Below are 12426 nucleotides of genomic sequence, written 5' to 3'. Positions count from 1 at the left end.
TTTATGAATGCTGTTGTGACAAACAGGAAGAAGGCTGTATTTTTTTTTCCACATCTGTCATTGAAAACGTCTCTGAATAACAAGTTTTGCTGACGGCAGTCAATGGCGGGTCATATGAATGTAAACATACTACTTCTCGAATGAAAATGACAGAAAAATCAGCAAAGTGTCTTTTGCTGGCAGGTGTTTTTGTTTTCACCTTTCACAGCTGGGATTTCCAACCTTAAGTTTTTTTCTGCTACAATGTGAAGTTGGTAGCATAATCAGAAGTCAACTGAAGTTGTGACTCCTCATTTTTTGTTGAGATTGATTTTACTTTCTTTGGCCTTCCAGAAACTCAAAACTTCAAAGTTAATCAAGTAGTTTCTTATATGTGACCAATTTCAAAAATAAACAAAAGCTGTCACTGGGGCTGTGGCTTTTCAAAAGGTACACCTTTGTACGTTTTAGGTACCAGTATGTACCTTTAAGGTACCAGCATGGACCCTTTAGGCACAATTGTGTACCTTCTGAAAAGGTACAGTCCCAGTAACAGCTTTCATACCTTTATTTCTGAGAGTGACTCTAGACCACAAAACCACACTGTAAAAAATAAAAAGCACAATTTGTTGAGTCAGCTTAAAATAATTTGTTACCCTGCTGCCTTAACATTTTAAGTTCAGTCAACTAAAATAAGTTTATTCAACTTGAAATGTTAAGTTGTACTAAGTAACAACTTAGATATTTGTGTTTGCTAAACTTAACAGATGGGTAAGTAACCCAGCTGCCTGTTGATTCAACTCAAATATCTAAGTTGTCACTTAGTATAATTTAACATTTCAAGTTGAATAAACTTTTTTTTGAGTTGACTGAACTTAAAATTTTAAGGCAGCCAGGTTACAAATTATTTTAAGTTGACTCAACAAATTGTTTTTTTACAGTGCAGTCATAAGTAGCAATGGGTACATTTGTAGCAATAGCCAACAATACATTGTACAGGTCAAATTTTTTTTCTTTTATGCCAAAAATCATTAGGATATTAAGTAAATTTCCTACTGCAAATATATTAAAACTTAATTTTTGATTAGTAATATGAATTGCTAACAACTTCATTTGGACACCTTTAAAGGCAATTTTCTCAGTATTTAGATGTTTTTGCATCCTCAGATTCCAGATATTCAAATAGTTGTATCTCGGCCAAATATTGTCATATCCTAACAAACCATACATCAATGGAAAGCTAAAATTAAAAACCCTTAACCCTTATGACTGGTTTTAGTATGTTCCTACTCCTGATATGCTAGGATAGGCTCCAACAACATCCTCCTTACCTTACACAGGACAGGCAGTTTGGAGAACGGATGAAAAGAATTAAAGATGGATGGATATTAGCAGTGTTGGGGAAAGTTACTTTTAAAAGTAATGCATTATAATATTACATTACTCCCTAAAAAAGTACCTGACTTGTATTACTTAGTTACTTTTTGTGTTGCTTTTTCTAATCTGGGCTTGCTTGTTTGTTTTTAATATAAAAATGTACGTTTGGCAAATGTAAAAGTTCTTTTACGGCAAATGTAGCGTACGTTTACACAACGCTTCTGTGCTAAAATTTCTCTTAACATGGGGAGAGGAGAGCTGCCAGTCAATAAATGGGAAAAAAAGTAACTGACGTTACTTATTTGAAAAAGTAACTCAGATATTTTGTAAATTAAAAAGTAATGTGTTACTTTACTAGTTACTTGAAAAAGTAATCTGATTACATCTTGTGTACAACTTGTGTTACTTGTAACACTGGATATTAGTATGTAATGTGCTAAAGCCATTTGACAGCTATTACTGAAACTTCCTAATTTTTTATTTAAATTTTGTATCACAGTATGCACATTTATGAAATGTGAATGTTGTTACAGTTATGTTAGTGTCACTCTGGTGTCTTTTGAGAACATAGTCTTACAATAAGATTCAACATATCTTTACAGAATTTATTAATCTAGGTGATGTTTATTTATACATATACTAATACAAGTTGTATAAATTAGCATTAGTTGTATTATAACACAAATTAGCAATGAACGATGGTATATTTATGAGTTAACCTAGATTAATAAATGCTAGTTTTGTCATTGCATTTACTGATGTTAACAAGCTTATTGTAAAGTGTTTTTTATTAGGAGGTTTTTTGTAGCTTTTAATGAGTGATTATAAAATGCATCAACATCAACATATGCTTTCAATGTAAATTATGTTTGAATGTAATTATGTGTGTAAGTCTAAGAGGTGTTAAAAGGGCCTTAGGGTCTCTACAACCAGAATATGTTACATCGCGTTACAGTGGTCTGAAAAATGTGAAAAATCCTTTCTTGAAACTAGATGTTGTTAGTTAGCAAGGATGTTTCACATTTTTCAGACTCCTTCTTTTTAAAGTTTTAGCTATCGATCTAATCTGAGGTTCAATCTTTGTGACAGGTACTTACACACAGATTTTGTAAGTGATAAGCTTCCATACAGAGGCTAATGGCAAAAAGCTAGGTAAGATGAATGGGTGAGGGGTACGTGAGTTGCCGGGGAGAGTTTGACTTTTTGCGTTCTCCAGGTGTGGCAGGGAGTGGAAGAGTGTGCGCTGCTGATATCATGAGAGTGGGCTCGGCTTCTCAGCTGCGTCTCTTTGTGTGACACTCCTTTGACTGCGGTCGAGCTCGTCCGGCAGCATTCCACCTGCTGTCACCAAACATTTCTGTTCTACATTCCATGAAAAGGTTGCAGACTTTCAGCTGATGATGTATGGAAAAAATAATTAGAGTGAGCTGTGTGGTTTCTCGGGCCTGTAATATTGTCTTATGGCTGCCCATTTCATATGGATGTGCACTGGAAAAGTGTGACCTATAGTTATAAGTGTGTGGCATTTAGAGTAACTAAACTCTTTTTAAATATATGCAATATATACACTACCAAGACTTTTTTTTTTTTTTTAAGAAATTGATACTTTTATTCATCAATAATGCAATACATTGATCAAAAGCGACAGTAAAGATGTTTATAATGTTATAAAATTTTTTCAAATAAATGTTCTTTTGAACTTTATATTTATCAAAGAATTCTAAAAAAAAAGTATCGTTTTAACACAAAAATTTTAACCAGCGCAAATGGTTTTAACATTTAAAATAATAAGAAGCGTTTCTTGAGGACCAAATCAGCATATTAGAATAATTTCTGAAGCATCATGTCACACTTAAAAATTGAGTAATTGCTGCTGAAAATTCAGTTTTGCATCACAGGAATAAATTACAGTTCAAGATATATATATATATATATATATATATATATATATATATATAAAGGTTATTTTAACTGCAATAACTTTTTACAATTTTACAGTGTTACCGCATACTGGCAGTGTGTGTTTGTGTGTGCAGCATAGTTTGAAAGCCTTAAATCACATAAGAAAATCATTTCCGTTTCTTTATAGTGTGGCTTAATTTGCTTTAAAAATGGCATATGTGTAGCCACACACACAAAAAAACCCACACATTAATGCAACAAAAGGTCACAAGATGGGAAGTTAATAGTATCATGTGAGGGTTTTTTTTTTGTTTTTGGTTTTTTTTAGAGCAAAACGCGTTCCAAAACCTTTACGCAAAGCCTTAAGGCCATTGTTCACATTTTATGTGCAAAGTAAATGGGCTGTGTTCAAAGCTGGTGTATACAAATCTAAGTGTGAACATACATTCTATATTAATACTTTGCATTGCTTGGCAACAATAAACAACCTCTATTCCAAAAAAATGAACTACATCACTTAGCGGACAGAGTATATTCTGATTATTGCTCACAGTAAATTGGACTTACTATTGAACATTTGTGTTCTCTAATGCTGTTGATGCAGATTTACAGAAGCAATACGCCATGCAATAAAAGAGACATCCTTCCTCTGCTGATTGCTATATTTTGCAGTAGCTAGACAAGACAGCATGCAATAGCCCAACAAACTGGATTTTCAAGGTGTTCAGTGCTTTATAAAGATGTATACAGAAACTAGATGAGATAAAGTCAGAAAATACAGTGGAAACACACTGTAAACAGTGGAAACAGGTTGGCATCTCTTGGTTCTTTTTGTTTGTTAAGGTCACTTCCATACTAACCAGATTCTCAGGAGATCTTTTAAAGTGCTTGTACAACTTTTGAGAAAGTCATCATGCATCAAGATGTGGTCTTGCAGGGTGTGGTTGCAACTAAGAAACAATTCATAGAAAGTCAAGAAGAAGACATTAGTATGTGCAGTTCCCATAAAGCAAGGAATGACAGCCAGGGCAAGAGCTTTTACAAATTACATTCCAACAAGAAAGGTCCACCAAGAAAACCGGCACCTTAAGAAAAGTCTGAAAAAATAGGGCCCAATGTACCGTGTTAATATGAAGGAACTTTCCATATTGATTTGTTTTCCTTGTATTTAGAATTTCACATTGCATTGTGATGTGGCTTAAAGGAAATGCCTGTAAACTTAAAAAACAATACCAGGAACTTTTACAGTTTTCTGCAGATTTTTTTGTTAATAATGTGGTGAGATAGTAGATCTTTTATAAAATAATGTTTTTTATTAAAATTTTATTAAAATATAATTTATTCCTGTGATGCAAAACTGAATTTTCGTCAGCTGTTACTCCAGTCTTAAGTGGCACATGATCCTTCAGAAATCATTTTAATATACTGATTTATTATCAGTGCTGGAAACAGTTGTGTTGCTTAATATTTTTTGTGGAACCTATGGTACCTTTTTCAGAATTCTTTGATGAATAAAGGGTTAAAAAGAACAGCATTTATTTAAAATATAAATCTTTTCTAACAATATACACTACTGTTCAAAAGTTTTGGGTCAGCAAATGTTTATTCTTTCTTTTAATTGAATAAAAAGTGATAGCATAGATTTAGATTGTTAGAAAAGATTTATATTTTGAATAAATGCTGTTCTTTTTAACTTGTTTTTCATCAAAGAATCCTGAAAAAAGAAAGAATCACAGGTTCCAAAAAATGTTTGGCAGCGCAACTGTTTCCAACATTGATAATTCTAATAATAAATCAGCATATTAGAATGAAGGATCATGTGACACTTACGACTGGAGTTACAGCTGATGAAAGTTCAGCTTTGCATTACAGGAATAAATTATATTTTGAAGTATATTAAAATACATACACACACACGCACACACTTCAAAGGTAGAAATATGATATAACTTTTATATGACTCCCCCTACGGTCAAGAGGTGATAAAGTTGCTTAGCAATTGTCAATATTGCACTCAGATATGCAGTCACAGATCATGTTTCAGAATTTGATGATGCATTCTTTGTGCATCCAACGCCCAAAACAGCCTGACAGAACTGCCTATCCAAACTGGATTCTAAACTGTGATTTCTTTGGCACTACATTTGAAGCTGATCATGGTCATCTCACATATTTACAATTAATTAATTTCAGTGCAGATAAATAAAACCAATAAATTAACAAAATAACACATTTAGTTAATAAATAAAATAAATCAAATAAATCAAATGAATTTACTGAATAATAGCTAAATTAGTTCAGAATGAAACATGTCATACTATATGGTACAAATCTGTACAAATCCAAAAGATCTTACCTTGAAACAACTTCAAACACTTTGAAGAGACAACAGTTCTTGACAATGTGTGCTATACTGACACACATCGGCAAAAACTGTTGTCTCTTCAAAGTGTGGTTTAAAGTGGACATGCCCTCTTTTTGCTGATGGTATTTGAAAGTGGTTGTATTGTTGCTGTGTTTGTGTTAAAGATATAGGAACAGAAAATATAGGGGTTTCAAATAACATTAGAACTGAGGCAATGTTGATATGAGAACAATGCATGCATCTGTCATTAAGAAAAAAATAGTTTGTCATAAACTGATTGAAGCTAGCTTATTTCAAGGCATTTCTGTGTGTTTTTGTTCACAAGCAGTGTTTTGCACTGTGGTTTGTAAAATACTGTTGGGATCTTACTGTATTTAGAATTTTACTGTAAAACCACAGCAAATCTGTGTCTGTGTGTGTGTGTGTGTGTGTGTTTATATGTTGTGTGGTTATAGATAGTGATGTTTGTGCTGTTTTTTCACACGTTGTACTTGTGCACAGAATAATATGTAATAGTTGGGAATCCAAATCATATTCTTAATTCTACTCCATATTCCATATTCATATTCATAACTTAAAATCTTTTATGATCATCTGTCCATCCATGTTTTTGCAAAAGTGTGTATTTGCTTGGAGATTTCTGTTTGAGGTCTGTGAAATCAATTTAGGCATGTTTCAATTTCCCTGTTGGCCGCTGTACCATAGAAAAAGGAAATCTTATTCAGAGCATCCAAGGACAGGAGGACGTACACCTACACAAACTGTTCTAGGTTTGAATTTCTTACAAGTATAAGATCAAGTTATTCAAACGACTGTAAAGGAGGTAAACCGACCATGACCAGAAGGTTTTTTTTCTTAGTCATTATGTTTCTGCTAATGCCTGTGACATGGACACGGAGAGGAGCATCAGCTGAGACATACAAACCCTTAAACCAAAGACTGAGGGGACTGAATCAGCAGGTTTGTTATTTTTAAACATACCCTTTTCAAAAATCATATTGCATGTATCTGTAACGTATGATTCTTGCATTCCTAGTTCAAGAGATTTCAACAGATGACCTTCACCCATCTTCAGAGCATTGCTGAAAACTACAACATTTCAAATAACATAGACTCGCGATTCCAAGTGTTGAGTCGGCAGTTTGAGAGGATCTCCAGAGAGCTCCGTGCATTTAAGGAAACGACAGAGCACAGCCTGAAATCTCTTAAATCTTGGACTAAGAGTCTACAGAAAAAGACAAAGAGGCTTGATTTGAGTTTGGCAAATATGACGAGAGCTCTGAGGGAGAACAACAATCTCAACCTTAGACAAATCCAAAAGCAGAGAACAGTGTTGTCTGACCTGTCCCACAAAATACAGAAGCAGCAAAGTCACATCGGCTCCTTAAGGAATCAGGTTCAACATGGGATGCAGGACCTTCAGGCCTCTCTCAGAAGACATCAGACCCAGATAATGAAGTTGGAGAGTCAGATGCAAGGCCTGTTCAAGATCATTTCAACTTCAAAGAAAGAAGGTTTAGATCCTCTTAATTCTATTAGGAGGCAACAAGGCGTCGTCCTGAGGCATGTCCAGCCTAAACCGAAGTCTGAAGGAAGCAGAATGAAAGATAGATTGCCTTCTGGACCCACTGAACAACCACAGACATACAAAATAAAAGACAGACAACAACGTCTCTGGCAGAGCACCATGCAACCAACAGTTCAGGCTGAAGAGGAACTTTTTCAGCTTCCACTTCAACACAAAATCCCACATATTCAAACCCCAAAGGAAGAAGCCAGAAGTAAGTGTTTAGAGAAAACTAGTAGTGTTGTGTCTGAAAATGAAATCGAAATGCATTTTGTAACCACGGTTTAGACCAAAAACCTTAATGTCCCTGTTTAACAAATGTAATTTTCAGTCATTCAAAAATGATTTACTTAGAATCTCCAAGAATCCAAACTGGCAATTATGCAAGCACATAGACCCTAATCAGGTTAGACGCCATACTGAATGTGGATGAGAGGCTGTGAGGAATAGTCTCATCATAGTTGTTTTTGCCCCCATTTTTCATGGGCTCAACTCAAAGATCTAAGACTTTTTCTATGTACACAAAAGGCCTATTTCTCTCAAATATTGTTCACAAATCTGTCTAAATCTGTGTTAGTGAGCACTCCTTTGCCGAGATAATCCATCCACCTCACAGGTGTGGCATATCAAGATGCTGATTAGACAGCATGATTATTGCAAAGGTCTGCCTTAGGCTGGCCACAATAAAAGGCAGTTTTATTATATTGAGGGGTCATTGGTGTCCGAAAACCAGTTAGTATTTGGGATTCAAAATCAATAAAATGCACCTATGTTTGTTGTCCATAACATATGCCTGCCCATACCATAACCCCACCACCACCATGGGCCACTTGAGCCACAATGTTGACATCAGCAAACCGCTCACCCACACAATGCCATACATGCTGTCTGCCATCTTCCCTGTACAGTGAAAACCGGGATTCATCCATAAAGAGAACACCTCTCCAAAGTGCCACACCATCGAATGTGAGCATTTGCCCACTCAAGTCGGTTACTACGACGGACTGCAGTCAGGTCGAGACCCCGATGAGGACAACGAGCATGCAGATGAGCTTCCCTGAGACGGTTTCTGACTTGCAGAAATTCTTTGGTTATGCAAACAGATTGTTGCAGCAGCTGTCCGGGTGGCTGGTCTCAGATGACGTTGGAGGTGAAGATGCTGGATGTGGAGGCCCTAGGCTGGTGTGGTTACACGTGGTCTGCGGTTGTGAGGCTGGTTGGATGTACTGCCAAATTCTCTGAAATGCCTTTGGAGATGGCTTATGGTTGAGAAATGGGAAACAGCTCTGGTGGACATTCCTGCAGTCAGCATGCCAATTGCACGCTCCCTCAAAACATGTGACATCTGTGGCATTGTGCTGTGTGATAAAACTGCACATTTTAGAGTGGCCTTTTATTGTGGCCACCCTAATGCACACCTGTGCAATAATCACGCTGTCTAATCAGCATCTTGATATGCCACACCTGTGAGGTGGATGGATTATCTCGGCAAAGGAGAAGTGCTCACTAACACAGATTTAGACAGATTTGTGAACAGATTAAATATATGTGAACTATAGAGAAATAGGCCTTTGCAACCAACAGTTCAGGCTGAAGAGGAACTTTTTCAGCTTCCACTTCAACACAAAATCCCACATATTCAAACCCCAAAGGAAGAAGCCAGAAGTAAGTGTTTAGAGAAAACTAGTAGTGTTGTGTTTGAAAATGAAATCTAAATTTTGTAACCACGGTTTAGACCAAAAACCTTTGTGTACATAGAAAAAGTCTTAGATCTTTGAGTTCAGCACATGAAAAATGGGGGCAAAAACAAAAGTGTTGCGTTTATAATTTTGGTCAGTGTAGATTATTCGCGGGATGTTTTTCATGTCAATGGCACTAATAAATTAATCTCGTAATACTTTCCTCCAACCAGGCATGTCAAATTGAATGTATCTATTAATTTTTCGCTGAATTTATGAATTTTTCAACTTGTACAAAAAACAATGTGACCAATTCTCACCGAAATAAGCCTGATGGGGGCGGACAAACAGCGAACAAAAGTATAAAATCGCTCATAACTCCTAAACTGTCAGTCGCAGGCTCAAGTGTTTTATGTCGTTGAAATCCTTGGCTCATGCCAGACAAAATGCATCAGATTTGATTGTGAGCCGGGCAAAATTTTTTGATATTTCACATTTTTGAAAAAACTACTTTTGCGAACTAGTCCTGGATTTTTTGCCTGATCTGAACCAAACCAGTGCAGAAAGATTCTCTTGAGAGTGAAGATCAATAATTATCAAAAAAAAAAAGGTGAACTTTCGACTCACCATCACAAAGAGCCGCCAAAACGTTTGAAAGGGGCAGGGCCACTTTTGGTAAAGTGCCTGTAAATCCTGAACGGAATGAGATATCGTCACCAAACACAGAACACTTATGTAAGAGCTCAATCTGAAAAAAACACAAAAATGGCTATAACTGCACAACCATTTGTCTGTGAGAAATTTGAAAGAAATTGGTCACTAGGGGTTTTCAGGGCCGTAAACAGTTTTTCGCACATGCGCACGATATTTGTATCATACGATAGAACTCCTCATTCTGGACAACTTTGCCTCTAGAACTATTGCTGTCAATCAAACCGTTTGTTAAATGATTGAGAACATGTCAAAAACCTACTTTTGCGAACTAGTCCTAGGTTTTTTGCTCAATCTGGAAAAAAAACATTGCAGTACAATTCTCTAGGTCAATAATTATCAAAAAATGTTGAAATGTGCCTTTTGGGAGTCTATAACAGGGTCGTTTAGATAAGGGGCCTGTCCAAATTTACCCAAAAACCTATAAAGCCTAAAGGAAAACTCAAACCTTCACAAAACCTAGTGAGCACATGCAACAAGTGACTCTAAACAAGCATGCAAAGTTTTAAGGAGACTGGACCACAGCTGGCACTATAACAGTTATAAACATTAAAAAACATAACATATATCTATGGTAAATCACCTGGATTTGCCAAAAATGTTTTTTTTAAATAATTGATTTGGTGGTTATAGGCTTGCTAAATAATGTCTTTTTTCATATACCTTTTATTAATACCTTAAAGCACCTGGTAATCGCTGCTTGCAGCTATATTTAAATTCGCTTTTGATGTGCACACACCATATCATTCACAGCCTTGTTTTCATTCCTGTTAAGAGTTAAATAGCACTACCCTGATGTAAAATGTCTAATAATTTGTCTCTCATTCCCAAAGTTTGCAATGTGGGTTCGATGCTTCTGTTCCCATCTGCTTCCACTGAAAATTATGTCACCTTCCAGAGGAGTTTTCAAACCGGGATACATGAACTCTCTATCTGCACTTGGCTGAAAGTAGACGGCAAGTATCTTGGAACAATTCTTTCTTACGCCACAGAGAACAATGATAATATGCTTGTTCTTTATGGCCGGAATTCTGGCATACTGGGCATCATAAATTTTGTGATTGGAGATCCTGCATATCGTGAATTATCTTTACAAAATATCCTGGATGGCCACTGGCATCATTTATGCATCATCTGGTCCTCTATCGAAGGCAGGTTTTGGTATTATTTGGACCGTCATCTTATATCTACTGGATCTAAGTTCCAGAAAGGCTACGAGATCCCTCCCGGGGGGTCTATGGTCCTGGGACAGGAGCAGGATTCGATTGGAGGAGACTTTGACGAAGCTGAAGCATTTGTGGGCAGACTGGCTGGCTTTGCGTTGTGGACTAGGAGCCTGAGCCCTGGGGAAGTGTCTGGACTGGCCTCTGGCAAAGGGGTGCCACGAGGAGCAGTGCTCAGCCTGGTTGATGTAGACCAGATGTTTGGCTCTGTTCAACATGTTACCTGTGAGTGTCTGGAGCACTGCATGTAAAGGCACAACAGAATGAGCCAGAAAAACACTTCTGCATTACACATTATTTTTGTATTACCATTTATTTTGATAAAACAAGAGTTTATGTATTCATTGATCATATTTAACATAGCCTATTTGGTCTTATTAAACTGTTTACTTAAGTATAAACATTGCTTTAAATAAACATACTGTACATCTTATTTTTGTTGGTCTATGCAGTTTACATTCAGTCAGCACACAGTGTTAAGATCACTATTTCTTGTTTAGCGAAAATAGCAACTAATGACTTGAGGAACCTTAATTTGTCATGTCAGTTTTTTCAGACTCCATATGAAAATAATGCTATAAATAGAGTAATCAAAACACAAAATGTATTCATACTGCCATTCACAATGAGTTCCCAAAAATATAACAAATCCGTGACACTGATGCGGTTCAATATGAAATGATAAAATCTGTATTTTTTTCATGATTTCAGGGATAGTGGGGTAAGATGAGCCATTTACTTAAGTGGTCCTCAAGATAAGGGAAAATAAGGCAGAAGTACAATGAAAGTATCTGAAGTAATTTCAGGATGTTTCCTATCATTTTAAATGATCAGAATGTATCTGTGACGAGGGGGTTCTAAAAATATGGGTTATAACAAAATGTTCCGTGGCTTAATTTACTCCAGGTTAGGGGTAAGTTGACCTGAGTCAGTGGGTAAGAGCACAACCTGGGTGTAAACTGACCATCTAAGTGAATTTGATTCATACCCATGTGAAATTCACCTCTTTAAAAGCTAATTAAATAATCTAATTTCCTTTTACAAACAGTCATATTTATTTTCTTGAAGCTAACAACATGAAAACCAACCAAATTTTACATTTCAATATTTAATTGTTTGCATTTCTGAAATAATATTTTGAACACCAAAGTTGTAACCTTCCCAAAAACAGACTAAACAGAGAGTTTGCTGAGTGAAATTAAATAAAAACTGAATTAAAAATAAGTAATAAATGTCACTGAAACTAATAAACATTTTAGTCACATGATTCGCTTTTCTGCAATGTCGAACAGGCCATTAGGCACTACATTGGGAAATATTTATCTGATTATAATGTGATGAAAACCATCTTCTGGTTCTTGTTAGAGAAGGATAAGTTAAAATGGTGGCTCAATTTACCCCACAGCATGTGGCTCACTTTGCCCCGTGGTGGCCATTTCGGAAAAAACTAGCTAGCTTACCCTAATATGTTGCTAAATCACCTATAGTCATCATAAATATTTTTAGACCAGAATAAATTTGCTTTGTATGTAACAGCTATCACATCTAAAATTTTACTTTGACAAGCCAAAACAGTTCTTAAAGTAAATGGGTGCCTTCCACTCCTGTTTCTCCTTTTCACAA

General features: G+C 36.0%; 1 protein-coding gene across 2 annotated transcripts; it reads left to right on the top strand.

Moving 5' to 3' along the window:
• The first annotated feature begins 6370 nt into the window (after nt 1-6370).
• Nucleotides 6371-11211, top strand: LOC127159942 (pentraxin-4). Of its 2 annotated transcripts, XM_051102639.1 has the most exons (4): nt 6371-6583; nt 6660-7404; nt 10414-10540; nt 10736-11211. In XM_051102639.1, exons 1-4 carry the CDS (start codon nt 6458-6460, stop codon nt 11052-11054), a joined length of 1317 nt encoding a protein of 438 aa, XP_050958596.1. In that variant the 5' UTR covers nt 6371-6457; the 3' UTR covers nt 11055-11211. The 2 variants fall into 2 exon arrangements, with proteins under 2 accessions (XP_050958596.1, XP_050958591.1); XM_051102634.1 differs by having other exon boundaries at nt 10414-11211.
• Nucleotides 11212-12426: the final 1215 nt, after the last annotated feature.

This window comes from Labeo rohita, chromosome 3 (assembly GCF_022985175.1).
Source record: "Labeo rohita strain BAU-BD-2019 chromosome 3, IGBB_LRoh.1.0, whole genome shotgun sequence".
Classification (NCBI taxonomy): Eukaryota; Metazoa; Chordata; class Actinopteri; order Cypriniformes; family Cyprinidae; genus Labeo; species Labeo rohita.
Note: the sequence above shows the minus strand (reverse complement) of the source record. Positions and strands in the feature narration are given on the sequence as shown.

What these genes read in the sequence shown, in the direction of transcription:
- LOC127159942 (XM_051102634.1), top strand. Translation starts at nt 6,458, where the DNA reads ATGACCAGAAGGTTTTTTTTCTTAGTCATTATGTTTCTGCTAATGCCT. An exon ending in TGAGGGGACTGAATCAGCAG is followed by an intron (nt 6,584 to 6,659) that starts GTTTGTTATTTT and finishes TTGCATTCCTAG; the next exon opens with TTCAAGAGATTTCAACAGAT. An exon ending in CCCAAAGGAAGAAGCCAGAA is followed by an intron (nt 7,405 to 10,413) that starts GTAAGTGTTTAG and finishes TCATTCCCAAAG; the next exon opens with TTTGCAATGTGGGTTCGATG.